The sequence below is a fragment of the Leiobunum rupestre genome, chromosome 3 (assembly GCF_980474605.1).
Source record: "Leiobunum rupestre chromosome 3, qqLeiRupe1.1.hap1, whole genome shotgun sequence".
In the NCBI taxonomy this organism is placed as follows: domain Eukaryota; kingdom Metazoa; phylum Arthropoda; class Arachnida; order Opiliones; family Sclerosomatidae; genus Leiobunum; species Leiobunum rupestre.
The window spans coordinates 30,579,787-30,595,343 of record NC_143386.1 but is presented as its reverse complement, the minus strand read 5'-3'; the positions used below and the strand labels follow the sequence as shown (position 1 = coordinate 30,595,343).

Sequence of the window (15,557 nt, the reverse complement as noted above, 5' to 3'; positions counted from 1 at the left end):
TAGAACTATATTGTACTATAATTGTGGTACTCATAAAATAAACTATTTTGAATACGTATAAAGTTAATGATACCAACATAATCTAACTTCTAAACATGTAATATAGGTTTTTTTAGGCTTATAAATGACATTAGAACATTTTATATGAGACCAGTTAAATAATTCATAAGCTAGGGGGTCACTGGTCATAAGGACCAGTTTAATAATTCATATGCTAGGGGTCACTGGTCAGAAGGACCAGTTTAAAAAAAAACCTTATTTCCAAGGCTGCTCCTGATTGGCTCAAGTGATTACATAAGACGCAAAAGGCACCGCCCATTTTAGCCCCAGATGGTAGAAATAGTTCGATATTCATGATTGAAATGAATACATTCATGATTATATGAAAGAAGTTATCCCTTTTCTTCGGCGACAAAAAAAACATAATGATTAGCAATACGGTTCAAAAGTCGCTTGATGACTTAGGCCTAAGGTGGTGCCTTGGGTATTAGCCTAGCTGATTATTATTATTATTATAATTTTATTAAAAAAAAGTTGGAGCGTGATGTTACAGATTGAAGTTAAGGGCCCCTTATGCAGGATATATTTAAAACCGCTCAAGTTACTTATATTTTTATTTAAAAGTGTTAAATGTACCGTAAAAAAATTGGTTAACTATCTCATTTTTAAGAAACCGTTTAAACTGCTTTATTACATATCTTATTTTCTTAAATATAAATAATTTCCAAAATCATTTACTAATAAATTTGGGAGAGCTAGATTTTTCTTTACTATTTCGCGCCTTTCCTCACTACTCTAAAAAGCGCCACCTACGAGATATCCCTTGCTCATTTTATTTTCCGCTCCTATTGAAAATTCGATTTCCTGCTCTTGTGCAATACAAGGGGTAAAAACCATTGAGTTGGGAATATTAATCTAGAGATCCAATCAAATCTGCCCCTCGCGAAACAAGTTTTTGAAAATTACGAATGTGGCGTCTCCTCTTAAATGACGAGAAAACTTTATCATATGACCCGTGGCGCCATCCATTATATTTGAAAAAAAAATATTTTTGCCGGAAAACGCGTCTAACTCGTTTTATTTGAACGAACCATTGAGAGATAGACGGCGCCACGGGTAGAAAGATAAAGTTTTCTCCTCATTTGGGAGCAGACGGCAGTATTCCTATTTGTTAAAAACTTGTTTCGCGAAATACTGAAATCCGACGTTTTGATTGGACCTCTAGATTAATATTCCCAACTCAATGGTAGAAACTTATTTTATTAGGACTTGGTCAGTTATCTGGTGTCACAGTTGTCACTTACACAGTTTTTATAACATTTAATTAATTTTCAGTCATTAAAATTAGGGATTAGAATCTTAGGTAAATTAAAATGCCAGATATTCAAGGTAAATCAATATATAAGAGTCAAATCTTATACTTTTCCTAGGCTTAGGGAATTGAGGAAAGATTTTTTTCTTACCACCCAGATTTCCCAAAAACACAATTAACAATTATTCCATTTTAATTTTTCAGATTTATTGTTTCAACTTAGAGTAAGTTTTTGAATAAATATTACTAGTTATTAGTTCCTTATATTTAAAATAATTTTTAGTTCAGCTGCAAACAGTTGGAACGATTGTCAAAAAAAGCAGAGAAAGAAGAAAAAGCCCAAAAAGCCAAAGTTAAAAAAGTAAACACAGCGTATACTTTAATTCATAAATTTTACTAATACGATTATACATAGGCACTTCAGCAGGGTAATGTTGAAGGTGCTAAAATCTATGCTGAAAATGCAATACGAAAGAAAAATGAAAGTTTAAATTATCTACGAATGTCATCTAAAGTTGATGCAGTATCTTCGAAAATTAATAGTGCAGTTATGATGAAAGGAGTCGCGAAAAATATGGGTAGTGTCGTGAAAGCCCTTGATAAAGCTATCAACTCTATGGATTTGCAAAAAGTATTAAAATATTTGCAATTTTAGTTTGAACATTTGAAAATTATTTTGAAAAAAATTTAGGTATCTGCTGTGATGGATAAATTTGAAAGTCAATTTGAAGACCTTGACGTTAGATCATCGGTACTAGAGGATGCTATGGGTAGCGCTACAACAACCACCACTCCTCAGAGTCAAGTTGATGCTCTGATAACCCAAGTGGCTGAGGAAAATGGCTTGGAAATTATGGATCAACTTGCCCAAGCTAATTCAATTCCGACTGGGTCATTGTCTGTGGCCAGTACTGCCGATAGATCGAAAAGTGAAGAAGATCAGCTCTCCAGAAGGTATGAGTTTTTTAGCTACTTTTATTTAACATTATAATTAATTCATCTCCACTCCTTAACTTATAGACTTGCAGCTTTGCGCCAGTGATGACATAAATGTTACAATTTTACAGCTGTACAATAAAAAAAAAATTATTTTGCATCTTTTATTCACAATAAAAATTGATTGAAAATAGTATTTAAACATGAAACACAAGCTTAATTTATCAGTTTGTTGTTTATATAATGTTTGTAAATAAAAAAAATGTTTTATTAAGATTTCTGACCAGTTTTTAATTTTAACATTTAATTAATAAATACTGGAAAACCTGGAATTCCTGAAAAATCAGGGAATTTGAATATTGGTATAAAAATAAGGAAAAAGTCACGGGATTTTTAAAAATTAGTCTAAAAATCACGAAAATGTCGGAATATAATTTCAGTTGAAAATAAAAAACTGAAATATCGGTTAAAAAATACCAAATCTTGGGGCAAAATAAGGAGATAGGCAAGAAAAATCAGGGAATTTGATTGTGAAAAAACTGGCAGCCCTGATGAAACACAAGTTTAATTTGTCAGTTTGTTATAAATAAAAAAATGTTTCATTATGATTTCTGACCAGTTTATAATATATCCATTCAATAAAAAAATAAATATTGACTTATTATGTAACTATTAATGACGCACGTTGCGTAATATTTATGCAATGACCTCAAAATGACAAACGCCCAAAGAAGTGGCGCCATCTTTCGCCTAAACTTAGATCCAAAATTTTGAAGCTAATGGCGGGTTTTTCAAAAGACTACTTCACAGAAACGTTAAAAAGTTTATAATATAGACTCTTTTTTTTGGAATTTTGCTGGGCGCGTCCATGTTGAGTTTACCCCCCTTAACCCCCATTCTCCATATCCTGGGACCAAAGACCCGAGCCTAGACCCCCCACCGGTGGTTCCAGGTAATGGCCGACTAGCGGGCGGCCAAAAAGAGGGGTCGAAAAGACCGCGAAAAAGAGTAAAGACTAATTCATAGATGTTTCTCAAACGTTTCTTATCAACTTAACCACATACATTTTACCAATGTATAGTAACTACCAGAAGTATTCAACTTAAAAATCAGTAGTATTATTTTGTAATATCGTAAATATCAGTAGTATTATTTTGTAATACCGTATATATCAGTAGCATTATTTTGTAATATCGTAAATATCAGTAGTATTATTTTGTAATATCGTAAATATTAGTAGTATTATTTTGTAATATCGTAAATATCAGCAGTATTATTTTGTGATATCGTAAATATCAGTAGTATTGTTTTGTAATATCGTAAATATCAGCAGTATTATTTTGTAATATCGTAAATATCAGTAGTATCAAGAACATATATATGCAAGAGGAAATAGGGGAGAGTGTAACATCGCCTTGTTTGAGGGGCAAAAATAGCTGTCACCCCCCCCCCTCCCGCAGAAGCCTCTTCACATTTTCATGAGTATCTCGTTTTTTTGCGACCGACTGAATAACATGGAAACTGAATAACGCGCATCCTGATTTACGTGGAAAAGTTAGTAAAACCTGAATAGCGTGGAAACTGAATAGCGTGGAAACCGAATAGCGTGGAAACTGAATAACGTGGAAACTGAAAAGCGTGGAATCTGAATAGCGTGGAAAAGATTCCTTTTGGCGTTGCTAGAAGTCGCCACTGACTGAATTTTGAAGGCGTCGTTCTCCATATAAACAAGTTGGCCGAATCTTACAAATAATTTCACTCGCTGATTTCTTCAGTGTAACATAAAATATTTCTTCCTCTCTTTTCTCGGCTTTTTTAGAGTCTGTTTTCTAAGATGATGTTCGCGGTGGTGGTGATCACTTCACGCCGCTACTGACGGTTAAGGTGCCGCGAAACGGAGATATCTCATCAACGGTGTATAAAGAAATTTCGTTAGATTGGTATTGATCTCCTCTATATTATGGGTAATTGCTGGAAATATTGAACAACTTGTTCACTCTACCATCGTGAAATTTAGTGAAAACTTGTATTTCACTTGTCCTAACGAAGCCGAATTTAGAATTGTTGGAGCGTATCTCATGTCTGTAACGCTGTTTCTCAGAAACTATCCCACCTATGCGGTTGACTTTCAAATAGTCGTAGGCCACTTCCGGTCACTAGCAGACAAAAACTTAAGTCGTGGCTGGACGGGAACGGCTGCCAGCAGAGAATTGCTGGTCTACGTATAACTTGTGTTTATTGGACTGTCTCGAGCGATGCGCTAAGGGTCCTTAAACCTGGTGGTGAGTCAGGAAGCTGATATATTCAGGTCCTTCGGTTTCAGAGAAGACAGCAAGCACTGTGAGATGGAGTTACAAGGTGGTTACTACCTCTACCCAGGTTACCCATGGGATGACCACCCAGCGGTCAGGGGAATTATAAACCTCAAAGAGCAACTACCCAATGGTAATGGGGTAGAGGTATTTACTGATGGTTCGTTATCCAGTAGGGGTGCCGGAGTGGCATTCGTTGTGTATAGGAACGGTGTAGAGTTCTATAACGCGGTCAGTCGCATTAATAAAAAGGGGGATGCGTTTTCTCTGGAGCTCTTAACAATTGATGCATGAAAGCATTTGCTGGTTAAGGACGATAGGTCAACGTCCATGCAGGTGATGTTGCAACGGTTTTTACGTATTGTATTTTTGCTATTAACGCAATTAGCAATCATAAAAACAATCATGGTATATGCCATAAAATCCGTAAGGTTGTTGAAACGGATGGTGACGCCGGTCACGTTTACTTGGATAAATGTCTTTTTGGAAGTGATTACTAACTTCGTATACAGGTCGGCGGCTCGGCCGGGACAAATGATGATAAACCCCTGTAATGCTTAGGCGGTGCACTGGGTATATAAATACAATAGTCTGATGCCGGCGGCAGCGGGCCCTTAATGGGTCAGAGTGTGCGATAGCTGGTGGCTTTACTGGGAGTCGGGGTCCGGCTCTTGTTACCCATAAGGGTGGTGGCGCACCGGGAGATGTTAGCTCTGATCAAATGGTACTATCTCCACCTCCGATTTCGGTCAGGTATGAGCGGGAAACTGAGCATCAGCTCAGGCTAACGGAGAGGGTCCAGGCAAGCTGGCCGCCTCGAAGGATTGGGTAGCCTGCTGTGGGGTGGTGGGCCTCCGTATTAGGGCACGGTGGTCCTATTTCCCGGCCTTTTGGAGCCCACCGGGATCTCCGTTGCCAGCTGTGTCGGGTTATGCAGACCGCTGTGTGCCCATCGTTCCCCTTTAGGAGCTCTTTCTGAAGGGTATGGCTCTCTACATAAGTGGGTAGGGTGTCGGTTGGAGTTTGTAGAGCATCCGCTCTTATTCCCACTGCTGTGTGGGAAGTGAGGGGTTGGTCGTCCAATTGTTGCACCTTCTGCTGGGTTGAGCGGCTTGCGTCGAAGATGAGACCGTCATAGGTAGTGTTCTCCGCCTGCCTTGGCTGTTCTGTCAGCTGCCCGGGCTGTGGACGCTTGCGTAGGGTATTGTTATGATAGACCTCCGGCGGCTGCGGCTGGACGGAACGACTGGCGGTGGCTTGGAGCAGCGGTATATAAATTCTAACCACATGGCTGCGGCTGGACGGAACGGCTGGCTGCGACTGCGTCTGGATGGAATCGTTGGCGGTGGCTGGGACTGACTGCGGCTGTGGCTGACTGTGGCTGTGGCTGGACGGCAACGGCTGTCTGTGGCTGCGTCTGGACGGAATCGCTGTCTGCTCCTGGGACTGACTGCGGCTGTGGCTGACTGCGGCTGTGGCTGGACGGCAACGGCTGTCTGCGGCTGCGTCTGGACGGAATCGCTGTCTGCGCCTGGGACTGACTGCGGCTGTGGCTGACTGCGGCTGTGGCTGAGGATGGGTTCTCGGGCAGGCTCATGGTGTCGCCTTTTTTTGGGCCGTGATGAGGGCGTTTGTTTGCCATATGTGAGCCTGTTCTTATAGCTGTCTCACTGGCCGAACGTTTGTTTCGCAAAGCGCATTTTTGTCCGGACCTGGTTGAGTGTTGTGGGCCGCCGTAGTGCCTAGCGGAACGGTGGGGTACAAATACATAACTTTATGTGGCTGGACGGCAACGGCTGGCTGCGGCTGCGTCTGGACGGAATCGCTGTCTGCGCCTGGGACTGACTGCGGCTGTGGCTGACTGCGGCTGTGGCTGGAAGGCAACGGCTGTCTGCGGCTGCGGCTGAACGGAACGGTTGGTGGCGGCTGTGGCTGACTGCGGCTGACTGCGGCTGTGGCTCTCTTAAATCCTGACTGCAAAGCCTCCTCGTGGCGAGAGCCGGGCAACGTATGGCTAATAACCTGCGGCTGATTTGCACAGGTACACTGTTCCTATCCAGTGGTTTGATGGGGTCACTGGGGCTCTTGAGGGGCTCCACACCCGGTGTTCGGTGTCGCGGGGCACTTAAGGGCGGTCCACACCTGGTTTGCTGGGTCACTGGAGTCCTTGGGGTGTCTCGTGATCGGGGCGTTGGGTCACTGGAACCTCGGGGGTGTCTCGTGATCGGGGCGTTGGGTCACTGGAACCTCGGGGGTGTTCCATACTTGACATTCAATATCCTACTGGGGAGGATTTTTGTGGTGGAAGAGGAAGTCACTCTAGTCCTCAGCTTTTCGAGGGTGGGAATTAGGGCAGCCCATGGTGTCGCCTTTTGTTGGGCCATGATGAGGGCGTTTGTTTGCCATATGTGAGCCTGTTTTTATAGCTGTCTCACTGGCCGAACGTTTGTTTCGCAAAGCGCATTTTTGTCCGGACCTGGTTGAGTGTTGTGGGCCGCCGTAGTGCCTAGCGGAACGGCGGGGTACAAATACATAACTTTATGTGGCTGGACGGCAACGGCTGGCGGCGTCAAGACAGGAACGCGACAACAAGATGGTCAAGACCAGTATTTTCTATAAGTCAGGGGAATTTATATATTTGAATCGTTGGTGTAGGTCAAGAGCATGTGATATAAACACAATTAGTAAAAGTATACAAGAAAACCAAAATTAAGTACGAGTTCTGACGCCGCCAGCCGTTGCCGTCCAGCCACAGCCGCAGCCAGCCGTTGCCAATATCCGAGCCCTCGTAGATCTCAGCTACTCCACCCTTAATTCAACTTTTCAACTGCTTTGATAAAACCATTTTTTATTTAATAGCTGTCTCTTTTCTCACAAGGTATATTTTGCGTAGAATTTATTACTGTAAATAAAAGCCATAAGTAATCATTTGGCTAGAAGGTGCAATAATCAATTAATAACTAATTGTACTAAGTTTTTTAAAAACTAAATATTGTCGAGAGAAAGACCATAGTTATCTTGTAAAACAGTGAGGTTATCTTGCGATTGACTTTTGGTAAGATGCAAAGTGATTTTCCAAACATGCGTAGGCCACTTCCGGTCATTCGCAGATCACTTCCGCTCACTTGCAGACCAAAACTCAAGTCGTGGATTTTCCGAAGGCAACTTTACTATAATTCTTTTAATTTCATTAAAATAATCTGTGACTACAAAAATTTTACCTCGTATAGTGAATTTTGAAACCTAATTGGCTATAACGCAATTTCCGTTGGTAAAAATTATTCCACCCGTTCTCTCATAAACTTCATTTCTAGTCTAACATTTACTTTTCTAAAAATAGTGTCACTCGTTCTTAGACAATTAATATAATAGTAATAATATTTAATTTATATTTCTTTGTTAATTAACCTTTTTCTTAGAAAACTTCGTTATAGAAAATCTGACTATTTTATACAATTTATTTATTTTTGTTTTAAAACTATAGTCAGGGCTTTCTTTATACTTTTGCCGCCACCCTTTTATTTATACAAAATCGTAATTCTTTTCGGTGCAAAAATCAAACAACAGCCACCATTAAGCGATTACCGCCCTGGGGCTATATCCTCATTCTAACCTAATGCATAATTAGGTCCTATATTTATCAAAAGAGAAGAAGCAATAATACATTTTCACTAAATAATCAGCAAGTTAAACAATTTGTACGATTTTGCCCAACTTGTTTAAATGGAAAACGATGCCTTTAAAATTCAGTCAGTGGCGACTTTTAGCAATGACAAGAAGAAACATTTCCACGTTATTCAGTTTCCACGTTATTCAGTTTCCACGCTATTCAGTTTCCACGTTATTCAGTGTCCCCGTTATTCAGTTTCCACGCTATTCAGTTTCCACGCTATTAAGTTTCCACGTTATTCAGTTTCCACGTTATTCAGTTTCCACTTTATTCAAGTTTCCACGCTATTCAGTTTCCACGCTATTCAGTTTCCATGCTATTAAGTTTCCACGTTATTCAGTTTCCACGCTATTCAGTTTCCACGTTATTCAGTTTCCACGCTATTAAGTTTCCACGTTATTCAGTTTCCACGCTATTCAGTTTCCACGCTATTAAGTGTCCACGTTATTCAGTTTCCACGTTATCCAGTTTCCACGCTATTCCGTTTCCACGCTATTCAGTTTCCACGTTATTCAAGTTTACACGCTATTCAAGTTTCCACGCTATTCAGTTTCCACTTTATTCAAGTTTCCACGCTATTAAGTTTCCACGTTATTCAGTTTCCACGCTATTCCGTTTCCACGCTATTAAGTTTCCACGTTATTCAGTTTCCACGCTATTCCGTTTCCACGCTATTCAGTTTCCACGTTATTCAGTTTCCACGTTATTCAGTTTCCACGTTATCCAGTTTCCACGCTATTCCGTTTCCACGCTATTCAGTTTCCACGTTATTCAAGTTTACACGATATTCAGTTTCCACGCTATTAAGTTTCCACGTTATTCAGTTTCCACGTTATAAAGTTTCCATGCTATTCCGTTTCCACGTTATAAAGTTTCCACGCTATTCAGTTTCCACGTTATTCAAGTTTACATGCTATTCAAGTTTCCACGCTATTCAGTTTCCACGTTATTCAGTTTCCACTTTATCCAAGTTTCCACGCTATTCAGTTTCCACGTTATTCAGTTTCCACGTTATTCAGTTTCCACGCTATTCAGTTTCCACGCTATTAAGTTTCCACGTTATTCAGTTTCCACGTTATTCAGTTTCCACTTTATTCAAGTTTCCACGCTATTCAGTTTCCACGCTATTCAGTTTCCATGCTATTAATTTTCCACGTTATTCAGTTTCCACGCTATTCAGTTTCCACGTTATTCAGTTTCCACGCTATTAAGTTTCCACGTTATTCAGTTTCCACGCTATTCAGTTTCCACGCTATTAAGTGTCCACGTTATTCAGTTTCCACGTTATCCAGTTTCCACGCTATTCCGTTTCCACGCTATTCAGTTTCCACGTTATTCAAGTTTACACGCTATTCAAGTTTCCACGCTATTCAGTTTCCACTTTATTCAAGTTTCCACGCTATTAAGTTTCCACGTTATTCAGTTTCCACGCTATTCCGTTTCCATGCTATTCCGTTTCCACGCTATTCCGTTTCCACGCTATTCAGTTTCCACGTTATTCAAGTTTACATGCTATTCAAGTTTCCACGCTATTCAGTTTCCACGTTATTCAGTTTCCACTTTATCCAAGTTTCCACGCTATTCAGTTTCCACGTTATTCAGTTTCCACGTTATTCAGTTTCCACGCTATTCAGTTTCCACGCTATTAAGTTTCCACGTTATTCAGTTTCCACGTTATTCAGTTTCCACTTTATTCAAGTTTCCACGCTATTCAGTTTCCACGCTATTCAGTTTCCATGCTATTAATTTTCCACGTTATTCAGTTTCCACGCTATTCAGTTTCCACGTTATTCAGTTTCCACGCTATTAAGTTTCCACGTTATTCAGTTTCCACGCTATTCAGTTTCCACGCTATTAAGTGTCCACGTTATTCAGTTTCCACGTTATCCAGTTTCCACGCTATTCCGTTTCCACGCTATTCAGTTTCCACGTTATTCAAGTTTACACGCTATTCAAGTTTCCACGCTATTCAGTTTCCACTTTATTCAAGTTTCCACGCTATTAAGTTTCCACGTTATTCAGTTTCCACGCTATTCCGTTTCCACGCTATTCAGTTTCCACGTTATTCAAGTTTACATGCTATTCAAGTTTCCACGCTATTCAGTTTCCACGTTATTCAGTTTCCACTTTATCCAAGTTTCCACGCTATTCAGTTTCCACGTTATTCATTTTCCACGTTATTCAGTTTCCACGCTATTCAGTTTCCACGCTATTAAGTTTCCACGTTATTCAGTTTCCACGTTATCCAGTTTCCACGCTATTCCGTTTCCACGCTATTCAGTTTCCACGTTATTCAAGTTTACACGCTATTCAAGTTTCCACGCTATTCAGTTTCCACTTTATTCAAGTTTCCACGCTATTCAGTTTCCACGTTATTCAGTTTCCACGCTATTCAATTTCCACGCTATTCAGTTTCCACGTTATTCAGTTTCCACGTTATCCAGTTTCCACGCTATTCCGTTTCCACGATATTCAGTTTCCACGTTATTCAAGTTTACACGCTATTCAAGTTTCCACGCTATTCAGTTTCCACGTTATTCAGTTTCCACGTTATCCAGTTTCCACGCTATTCCGTTTCCACGATATTCAGTTTCCACGTTATTCAAGTTTACACGCTATTCAAGTTTCCACGCTATTCAGTTTCCACGTTATTCAGTTTCCACGTTATTCAGTTTCCACGCTATTCAGTTTCCACGTTATTCAGTTTCCACGTTATACAGTTTCCACGTTATACAGTTTCCACGCTATTCCGTTTCCACGCTATTCAGTTTCCACGTTATTCAAGTTTACACGCTATTCAAGTTTCCACGCTATTCAGTTTCCACTTTATTCAAGTTTCCACGCTATTCAGTTTCCACGTTATTCAGTTTCCACGCTATTCAGTTTCCACGCTATTCAGTTTCCACGCTATTAAGTTTCCCAGACTACCTCGGTCAGCACGATATTACCGAGAAGAATTACGTTGGGATCCCATGACTTACACGCGTCTTTATTGGTTCTCGCTCGCGGGGGGGAAGTTTGAAAAGATTGAGCCCCTCAAACAAGGTAGCAAGTGAAGGGAAAGGTAATTTTGTTTTACGAACTACACTCTCCCCTATTTTCCCTTGATATTTCCTATATATATATATATATACGTTCTTGGTAGTATTATTTGGTAATATCGTAAATATCAGTAGCATTATTTTGTAATACCGTATATATCAGTAGCATTATTTTGTAATATCGTAAATATCAGTAGTATTATTGTGTAATATCGTAAATATCAGTAGTATTATTGTGTAATATCGTAAATATCAGTAGTATTATAAAAAAAATAATAATCAGCTAGGCTAATACCCAAGGCACCACCCTAGGCCTTAGTCATCGAGCGACTTTTAAACCTTTTAACTCAGGTGGCCGGGTTACAATGTTATTTGGTAATATCGTAAATATCAGTAGTATTATTTTGTAATATCGTAAATATCAGCCGTATTATTTGCTTAGCTGACGAAAATACCGCTGTTTATGAACTTCTCGCGTTCGCCGCTACGTGGCTCTATGTAAACTCTAAAAGCTAATTTATTTATCTTTTGGGTATGACGTCATTCCACACATCAGAACCTATTTCACTATCGCTGCGCCCCCTTTGGTTAGTCATTGAAACATAAATAGGTATAGCGGCTGGTAGCGGCTAATGCAGACGCTATTACTATTTCTTCATCGTTATTCGTAAATTTGAATTTATAAATAATGATACTATCATTTTAAAATAATTTTTTCATCGTTTGCTTATATTTGGATAAGTTTCATTATGTAAAAACGTTCTTCCTACTTTTCAATTTGTCTGTAGCCGACGCTAGATCTGAGGCTATACCTCGGAGAAGCTAGCCTAAACAAGTAGATCAGAAATTTTTGAATTATTTTTTAGTGTCCATTAAGCACGCTTTCGATACCACGGAGTTCCCAGAAACCAGGATTTCATGACTAAGAGCTTCGGGTCTTCGACTTGACCAGCTACGGGTTGGTCCAAATTGAGGACGAAAAAAAAATTAAATACAAATTTACCCACTGAAATTTCCCTTGAAAGTTGAAACCCACACTAATAATCGAAGCTAGCGAAAAGCCGTAGAACGAGAACCAATTACCAATTCAGATCACGTACTTTTTATTCCTTACACTTATAAGGATGGAAAAATTTCATTCATAAACGGGACCGGTTTTTCGCGACTTCTCGGGAGTAATTGAATTCGAAGGGGATTAAACAAGAACTTGGAAAATTCGGCAATAATTAACAATTGGGAATTTACCTGACGTTACCGTCGTCGTTGTAACGACATGATGACGTCAGGTAATCGACATTCGCGGTGACAGACGACGCAAGGTCAAATATGACACACTATTTTAAATACTTCCGTTTAGCCTTTGGCTCTGGGAATCGTAAATATTTTGGTTTCAATAGATTTTAAGGTTTTTGTTCGAATATAATGTATACCGGAGGGGGTAAAGAATACGTCATAAAAATATAAAATTTTCTCCACTCCAGCGCCACCAAGTGTAGCGTTTTAGAACGTATGTCTATGCGCGAGTGAACGGAAAAGAGAAAATCTAGGAATCGTGCCAAGACAAATCAGCCCATAGACCAAAGAGAGAGCTTTCAATAAATAGTCATCCAGTAAGTTGGCTTTTTAGTCGATGGTGAGATCAGTTTTCAGTTAGTATTTCAAATGGGTTGACAAATATTTGGAACTTATGTCGCATAATATATAGCTTAGAGTGAAGAAGTCTTCTATCTATACTGCTCATGTTATACGCCAGTTTATTGACGGGAACCCTGTTTTTCAGCCATTGAAGAACAATTTTGCGATAGATGCATGGGATGATGGGAACCGATGGGAACCCTACTAAAATATCGTCTGCTTCAACAATTCTATCATCAGCGGCCGCTTAGAGGAGCGTCTATTAATTTTACGTTGCGTATTTTTTTCTGGCTAGAGTGATGCATATTTTTCGGTATTATAAGTTTAAAAACATCACACGTTATTATAATTTTACTTATTGGGTAATGTTTAAGGGAGTTTACTTGACACCCTGGCCATTCCACCACTGACTCAACATACCAGTAATTATTTCGACTAACTGATCCACAGCTTATGGACTGTAATTATAGACTTATGATTATATTTCATAATCCTTTAATTTCAAAATTACCGAAAAATAGAAAAGTGTAATTTATGCAAATAAAAAAGGTTTTTCAGTATGAAACGGTATCTAAAACACAAGGATCTATACGCAAAATCATTGTGAGAGAGAGAGAAATCTCGGTTTTAAACCACGCCTTCGTCTACGAGACTCAGCAAGGCCATAATAGCCTAAATTAGACATTCCAAGTGTATACTTTCCTGCATGAAAACTGTCATCAAACCGTAGTTAAACTGCGTTTTAACGCCTAGTTAGTAATGGCCTTAACATTCAAAATTGCATCCATTTTTTCCTGTTCTTAGATTACTTCAATAAATGTAATGAGTGGAAAAATGTTTACCAATTTAATAATTCCGTCACGCGGTTAAAAACGGCACTTAACTGAAAGTTTCAAACGATATTTTAAGGGTCACTTTTGACGATATGAAAAAAGTTCGCGATAAAATTTCAAGTGCTTCGAACAAAATGGGAAATTCGGTTTCGATTCAGCGCTCATTCTTTCAAACAGCGTCATGCACCAAAATTATGGACGAACCAAAAAAAAAATGTTAATTTTTAGCTCGTTTGACATTGAGAGAATTTTTCAAGAATAATTCTTTTAGAATACGCTTATTTCTAATGCGGGCAAATTGGTTTACGGGAAAAACCTGTTGGGAACCTTTACGCTCGTGTTTTTTCTGTTGTAACCACTGTTTCCTTTAGAGGTTTGTAAAGACATCCCGAAAACAATCGTGAGATAATCACGAAGCGGGTCATAGTACACTTTTAACTGGCTGCAATTAACATTTAAACACTAACAACCAGTGATGTTAGACTGCGGTTTTTTTTCGTGTTAATGGATCAAGAAATATTTACAGAGATTCACTTCTTTCTTAGGAAAAATGACTATAGGTGGTTTCTTTTGGCCTGTTCTCGGACTAAAAGTGTACTTTTTTTTAGCCTAAAACGTTTTATTCGCCTGATGAGAATTACTCCGGCCCATAAATTATTCGCTTGTTCCGGAGAATTAGGGCTATTCCTTTTACTCCTTCTGAAAAGGAGGTGTAAAGGAGAAAATCGAATTTTGTTGTCTGCTAGCCAGAATTTATTGCCTAAAAAAGTCACAGGCAGCCATTTTGGAAAAACATTTTTAATCCGACTCAAACTATTCGCCACCACAGAATCGGAGTAAAATGACGTCATAGCGTTACTCTTCTTACCCTACTCCGAATACCGGGGACAAGCGAAAAGAAACCACCTAATGTTGAAAGGATTCCTCTGCCTCATGGTCGAATCACGGACTTTGAATTCTAAAGAATTCAAAGTCTTTGGTCGCATTAACCCACGACACGACAGCGGGTAAGGCTAAACGTCACCGGCGTCGGAACACGTCAGTTTTAGAGAACCAATGAAATACCTGACTGATTTTAGTTTTGTTTAGGGGAAAGGAGCTTGGAGGCGGCAGTGTTTCGAGCATGAGTAAACACATTTTACTACTTTAAAATTTCCAGAAAAGCATTTAATTACTTTTTTTACAGCGAACACGGCTGTGAAAGCCATGACCTCCAACACCTTTGTCATGGTTATTTAAAAGTAGGCAGAAAGTTACGGCCAGAAATTTGAACTTTTTCTATATAGCTATAAGGTGATCTACGCGAACACGCGAGCCGAATATTTTTCAGTATATAGCAGTTTTATTGATTGAATGTTCACACACTCCAGAAAGTGTACCTGGTTCACTGTGTTCCATTTGCTTAAAAAAGTAACCGATAAAAGAGTATCTACATATTTGAAATCGGGTCAACAGAAACATGGGAGGAATTATCCTAAATCACCTGCTACGTTCGGGAAAATGGCGTACATAGTGAGAGGAAATAGACAATTTACCGTCAAATTAAAATAATTCTAACGACTGAACGGGGTTTAAAGTGCCAGAGCAACGTTGCCGATTCCAAGACAATCCATTTATTGTGTTGTCTGTCCATGTGACCATTGATGTATCCGTACGTTTAGTATAGTCAAGGTCTTCTTTCAAATAAAAGAAATAAGGAGCTAGGCTAATACTACAGGCACCACCTTAGGTTCATTATCTAGCGATATTTAATGCCTTAAATTGAATTCAGATGGCCGGGTTACAACGCGTAAGGAGGGTGGTGTCGAGCCCTTCATG

General features: G+C 39.4%; 1 protein-coding gene across 1 annotated transcript; it reads left to right on the top strand.

The window, feature by feature from the left end:
- The first annotated feature begins 1,252 nt into the window (after positions 1–1,252).
- Positions 1,253–2,524, top strand: LOC149951452 (charged multivesicular body protein 1a-like). The gene is made up of 6 exons (XM_090170029.1): positions 1,253–1,389; positions 1,517–1,536; positions 1,596–1,673; positions 1,728–1,943; positions 2,004–2,266; positions 2,333–2,524. The coding sequence occupies exons 1-6, from the start codon at positions 1,374–1,376 to the stop codon at positions 2,352–2,354; spliced, it is 615 nt and encodes a 204-aa protein (XP_090026155.1). The 5' UTR covers positions 1,253–1,373; the 3' UTR covers positions 2,355–2,524.
- The last annotated feature ends 13,033 nt before the right edge of the window (positions 2,525–15,557 follow it).

Excerpts from the sequence above, each read along its gene's own strand:
- LOC149951452 (XM_090170029.1), top strand. Across the intron at positions 1,537-1,595 it reads ATTTATTGTTTCAACTTAGA|TTCAGCTGCAAACAGTTGGA; the intron begins GTAAGTTTTTGA and ends AATAATTTTTAG. Across the intron at positions 2,267-2,332 it reads GAAGATCAGCTCTCCAGAAG|ACTTGCAGCTTTGCGCCAGT; the intron begins GTATGAGTTTTT and ends CTTAACTTATAG.